Source organism: Oncorhynchus gorbuscha, linkage group LG07, assembly GCF_021184085.1.
Source record: "Oncorhynchus gorbuscha isolate QuinsamMale2020 ecotype Even-year linkage group LG07, OgorEven_v1.0, whole genome shotgun sequence".
NCBI classification, from domain to species: Eukaryota; Metazoa; Chordata; class Actinopteri; order Salmoniformes; family Salmonidae; genus Oncorhynchus; species Oncorhynchus gorbuscha.
This window is the reverse complement of record NC_060179.1, coordinates 50,793,703-50,799,404: the sequence shown is the minus strand read 5'-3', so window position 1 is coordinate 50,799,404 and position 5,702 is coordinate 50,793,703. Positions and strand designations below refer to the sequence as shown.

At 41.0% G+C, this 5,702-nt stretch overlaps 2 protein-coding genes across 2 annotated transcripts; one reads left to right on the top strand and one right to left on the bottom strand.

Annotated features, from left to right (window-relative positions):
• Positions 1–1,053: 1,053 nt before the first annotated feature.
• LOC124039255 (mediator of RNA polymerase II transcription subunit 9-like) lies at positions 1,054–2,217 on the top strand. Its single transcript, XM_046355175.1, has 2 exons — positions 1,054–1,186; positions 1,653–2,217. Exons 1-2 carry the CDS (start codon positions 1,122–1,124, stop codon positions 1,867–1,869), a joined length of 282 nt encoding a protein of 93 aa, XP_046211131.1. The 5' UTR covers positions 1,054–1,121; the 3' UTR covers positions 1,870–2,217.
• A 1,582-nt stretch (positions 2,218–3,799) lies between these two features.
• Positions 3,800–5,459, bottom strand: LOC124039254 (dexamethasone-induced Ras-related protein 1-like). Its single transcript, XM_046355174.1, has 2 exons — positions 5,059–5,459; positions 3,800–4,892 (listed from the first exon to the last, which is right to left on the bottom strand). Exons 1-2 carry the CDS (start codon positions 5,315–5,317, stop codon positions 4,363–4,365), a joined length of 789 nt encoding a protein of 262 aa, XP_046211130.1. The 5' UTR covers positions 5,318–5,459; the 3' UTR covers positions 3,800–4,362.
• Between the last annotated feature and the right edge of the window lie 243 nt (positions 5,460–5,702).

Below are 5,702 nucleotides of genomic sequence, written 5' to 3'. Positions count from 1 at the left end.
CCAGCAAGTCGGAAATCTTCACGTTTTTAGTTCTGATTAGTACATGAACAGATCTGTCCTGCTTGTGCAACTGCAATATCTGTTACAACAGAGGAGGTTATAACAAATACAGTACAGTATGAAAGTAAGCAGAAACTGCCTCTACAATAGAAATCCCAGATCACACTTGTAGGTGATGACAAGCTCATGCACAGAAAGACGTCATGGTGAACTGCGCGTGTACAGACCGTCAAATCAAAGGATTTAAAGTAGCTTTTGACGAAAATGAAAACATGCCGGTTTGTCACTTTTACGAGGTTGGGGGTAATAACATGTTCATTAAGACAGTGCCTTTAAATTTCGAGGAAATTAACAAATAAGGAATATGTTTTCTTTCATTGACTTCTCAAAAGCCAAACCCCGCTTGGTCTGTTTCGCAAGCTTTCCCCGAAGACTCCCGATGTTAGAATACCACCTCAATAATACAGACAGTTAACGCCTCGATCACGCCGACAGTGTCATTGCATTTTGGCACACCATAAGTACATTCATTTCGAATGGAAAGCTGTGTTTGCCTTGCAACATTGACTTGCAGTTGCAGTGTATTATGTGTGGTGCATAGATTGGATTTATCACCATATCAAATCAAATTGTATTTGTCTCATGCGCCAAATACAACAGGTGTAGTAGACCTAGATGCGTACTTACAAGCCCTTAACCAACAATGCAGTTTTAAGAAAAATACGTGTTAAGTCAAAAATATGGTAGCAGAAGGTGGATGTTGAACTTTTGTTGCACAAAAATTCAGATGATGCTGCTTGCATACCATTTTGCGCAATGTAGTATCGGTGTGATCCAAGCATAATAGGTTTTGGTATACCAGAAGTACATTCATTTCCAATGGAGCTGCAGAGCGTACTGTGTTGAATTTATTGAACGTATGTATCAAATTGCATGCTTAAAAGGCTTGGTAGATGGTAGCAGAAGGTGAATGTTGAATTTTTGTTGCAGACATATCCAGATAATGCAACATACCATTTTGCGCGTGTTTCACTGTCGACATAAAGTACGTGGTAGGGAGAGGGGAACGGACTCATGTACCAGCGCTTGTTGATGACGTTTCAGTTATTCTAGCAGACGCAATGGAGGTAGAGGCAACAAATGAAGATTGCTCCTGGCTTCCTTTTATTCTTGATATTATAAAATGGTAACTTAATTCTGCTCCTTTTTTATTGTGCATGTTCCAATACCCTTCACACAAAGCTTTTGGTTATGTGTACTCCTCTCGTGTGAGGCCAACGTTAGTAAGATAACGTTATTTAGTTAGCTAGAACCATGGTAACGCTAACCGGCTAGCTTACTAGCGATAGTTTGTTTTGCTTGTGATTTTGAAGTGTTAGGTATATCGCAGCACATAATAGATGCAGTCACAGAGCATAGGATAGTTAATAGTGAGATGTAATTTAGCTGTCAAAGCCTCATTGTGCCTTGTTACTTTAGTATGCTCTTTCACAATGCACTATTATGACTACATCTATAGCTAAGTGGCTTTGGTCCAGGGCGTTACGTGCTGCTTGCAAAGGCTGGGATCAGCAGCATCAACAAGCTGTACTTCATAAGAAACTGCTATGTAGCCTAAAGTATTGTTTAAATATTTTCTCCCTTTCTAATAGCATGGATAAAGACAGTATGGATGTAAACCAAGAGCTGACCAAGCTAAAGACTAAAATTCAAGAGACCAGGGAGAAGATCCTAGCCATGCCTGAGATAGAGTCCAGTCCTGGGGAGCAACAGGAGCAGCTGAAGACCATGAGAGAGAAGGTGGACACCAAGACACAGCTCCTACAAAAATACAAGGGCCTCTGTGTGTTTGACTCTCCCAAATCATAGTGGGATGGGGACAGCATTTTGGTGAATGGATTATCAGGGCATGGACCGAAAAGACTAAGTATGGCATCCAAACTAAGTTAGCTAGGTTTCACTGTTGTTTAACGTCAAGTTAAATAATGGTGAGTGCAGCGTTCAGTCTGGTTTAACCAGGCTACAAAAGACTGACCTTTTTATGCCAAATGTGTTCATCATTCAGTGAGTTCATAGCCTGGCTTCTTTCAATTTAGATAAGTACTAACTGATATCGCGCAATTGTAGAACATAATTATTATCAATAAGAAGTGTTAAATAGTGTATATTTAGCTGATTTTATTGTTGTATTGTAGAAATAAACACATTTCATTGGGCCTTTTTTTGTTGTTATTCTCAGTTATGTGGATGGTGTCTGAAGTATTCAGTCATAACAATGATTGGTAGACATAGCAAAGCAAATTCCTGGAAAGGCCTAGCCCATTGAAGTACCAACACAAAGCAGTCGAATGCCAAGAGAGAACTGCATATTAATTAGCATTGTAATTACACGTTTCAGCCATTAAACCATGTCCCAGTCTTTGCAGGATAGGCATAATCAAGACATGCATGTCACTGTTCTTGTGTATGAATTTACAGGACGTTTACAGGAAGTTGAGCTAAAGGGGTAAGTTGAGTCACCCTATCATTTTACCAAATGTTTAGGAAGAGGTCATCATTTCATGGAGTGTCAAGGAAGAAGCCACATGAAAAAAAGTGGTAATAAAGTTCAGTCAGAAAGCTGGGGCCAGTTGTACTGTTAGAGGGGCCAGTTACATTAGACGTTATCGTTTTCTTCACTGCAATGAGCAGTGCATTAGCAGGCAAAATAAGGTGTTTATAATCATTCAACAATTTATTAGCATTTTCTGTCTAATAACAGATGTATAAAAAGTGATTGCAAAAATGTGTTATGTAAGAATGATTTCATACTCCACGTTTAGGCAGACCACAAGGGGGTCCAAAATTGTTATCACAGGGGCACTGCCCCCCCCCCCCCCAACCCCCAGAACTGCTAGTGACTGAAATAGACAATATGTAGATATCTTTGTTACTCTCCCATCCACAGGACTACGCTGAATTTTACGTGTTGAGATGTTTCTGGTTGGTTGAAGGTTTAGAACAGGACTACAGTATGTGCTTTAGTCTGGTAGGAAAGCCGTGTTGTTTCTGTTGATGCTCTCTTGTAGGACATTACATGTACCAGCTGTTATATTTTCAGTGTCATGGTGTGGGCAGAGGCATGTAGGCCAAGGATATACATTCTTATCATGTTTGTGTTTGTCCCCAAGGAGTGTAATCTTTTAACTCAGATTTATTATTTTATTTTTTAAATACACTCAGTGTACATATCATTAGGAACACATTCCTAGTATTAAATTGCACCCCCCTTTGCCCTCAGAACTGTATCTCAGTAAAATCTTTAAAAATGTTGCAGGTTGCATTTATATTTTTGTTCAGTATACTTTCCCACTGGGCACAGACATCAATTCAACATTTATTCCACGTTGGTTTAATGTAATTTCATTGAAGTGGAAACGACGTTGATTCAACCAGTGTGTGCCCAGTGTTAGGACTAGTTAGGTCTATAATAAGCCAATAATGCAAAAGGTGAAAAAGCTGAGAAAGTGCACGGTCCTCTAATTATGTTCCCATTATTGGGTAATTATAGTTCTTACATCCAAGAAGGCTAAATTATTTCTCCATCTGTAAACTGGTGTGGGACCATTTGGCTCTCAACTGTCCTGAATGCTAGACTGCTCATTGCAGCTTATTTCATGAATTCATGCTTTGGTGTTTAGCCTAGGTAGTTTATCCCTAGACACAGTATCTAGGCCTACTAGGTCAAGGGCATGATGTGTGAATAGAGTGGGCCATTTCAAAACACCTTGTGAGAAGAAAAGCATAAGGAAACAGCAGATTCAGATTTTTGTATTTATTTTTTTCCAGTTCTTTTCATCCTTTCTTTGCAAAAGTTGACGTCAACATACAATAATAAATATACATTCACAATATAAAATTGTTCAGATTGCAACATTCAAGTTGAATTATCTGTTATAAAATGTTATAACAAAATGTAAACAACATTCTTCACATTGTACTCCACGCCAGGAGTCTGTTTTATCGCCTGTCTGTTTTAAGATGTCTAAACAACACATTTTACACATTTGTTGTGAATAATCTCACAATATTTTAAGCCACATCACATAAGGCTCTGGTCTAACAGAACAAAGTAGCGAACGTTCTTAAATGTCTCGCGGACATGTAACATGCGCTTCCACGTTTGTGGAGAGGTTGAATCTAGACAGTATCATTGCTCCTGGAGCTCATTGGCTTTCGCATCGCTGTCTCAAGTGTCCCCACTAAGGACAACGGAAGCGGCATGGGCAGCCTTGCGCGCCCAAACCCCGTCTGTCAGGTGCATCACAAATGAAGCATATCCTTTTAGGTTACAATATCTTCCATAAAATTAATCTCATAGTCCTAGCTGATAGTACATCTCTCTTTATCCTTTCCCTGCCCGCCACCGATCGCCTTCTCCTTTATGTACATCAAGTCACTGTGGACGCTCGGGCGCCGTGCGAATGGTGCTACGATGCCATACGCGTCTCCATCGTTTTTCTTGTTCTTATTTTTCAGGGACTTCGTGCGAAGCATGTCGCAGTACTGCACCGAGACCTTGCGGTGGAGGTTCGGGCTCATCTCATTGGGTAGCTTGGCCATGGTGAATAGGGTTTGGAACATTTGGTCCACGTTGGTGTTGCGCTTGGCTGATATCTCAAAGTATGCGCACTGCTCATCTCCAGCCACCAACTGCTCAATCTCTTCACTCTGCACCTCCCGACAAAACTCCCGGTCGCCCTTATTGCCGCAGATAACCAGAGGCACGTCAACGTTCTCCTTGGTCTTGTTTTTTAGGCAAGACTTTGTCTCAATTATCTGTCGCTTGACCCTCTGAACCTCCTCGAATGAGTCTCTGTTGTCTAAGCTGAAGACCAGGATAAAGACATCACCTGAATGGAAACAAGAGAAAGGGATTTAGTATCAGAGCTTCTATGAAACGCAGTGAAATATGCTAGAGTATTTCAACGCGTAATAACTACAAAGACGCACAAATTGCGTTATTGAACATGCACACTATTTGAGTTGCAATAACCAGAGATGGAATCAGATATTTACCTGTCAGTATGGATAGTCTCCTCATGGCAGGGAATGGGTGGTTTCCTGAGGTATCCAATATGTCCAGTTGGTATACATCTCCCTTAATGCTGTACAGTTTCCTGTGAAAGTCCTCTATGGTCGGCGTATACTGCTCATCGAATCTCCCGTTCAGAAACTGAGACACGATGGCTGTTTTGCCCACTTTGGTGGACCCCAAAATCACCATCCTACAACAGTTCTTCGCCGGTATATCAAAGTCGTTCTCTGAAGGCGACATTTTCTTGATCGTGGTTGTGAAGTAAGAGTGCGTAGAGTGGTTCCAATATGTGCTCCCTCGTCGTTTCCTTTATTTTCAGCCAAAGTTGGATTCAACAGTTGGCTATCGTTTTAAAGTTCTCAGTGCGCGCTCTGTTCAGTCTGTCTGTACTACGGAGATCGCCAGCTATTTAAGCTGAAAGCAGAGCCCTCCCCTCTCCCGACGTCACCGTACTCAGTGCTCTATTGAGTAGAAGGGAAAGGGTAACAGGTGCCTGCTGATGCGTCTGTCAGTTCCAGGGAATAAGAGACTATGATAACTGCGTTACCAACTACCTTGGGGATACACAATCCATTTCTCAAAAATCCTTCTTTATTAACCTATACATTGATTGAAGAGGATTTAA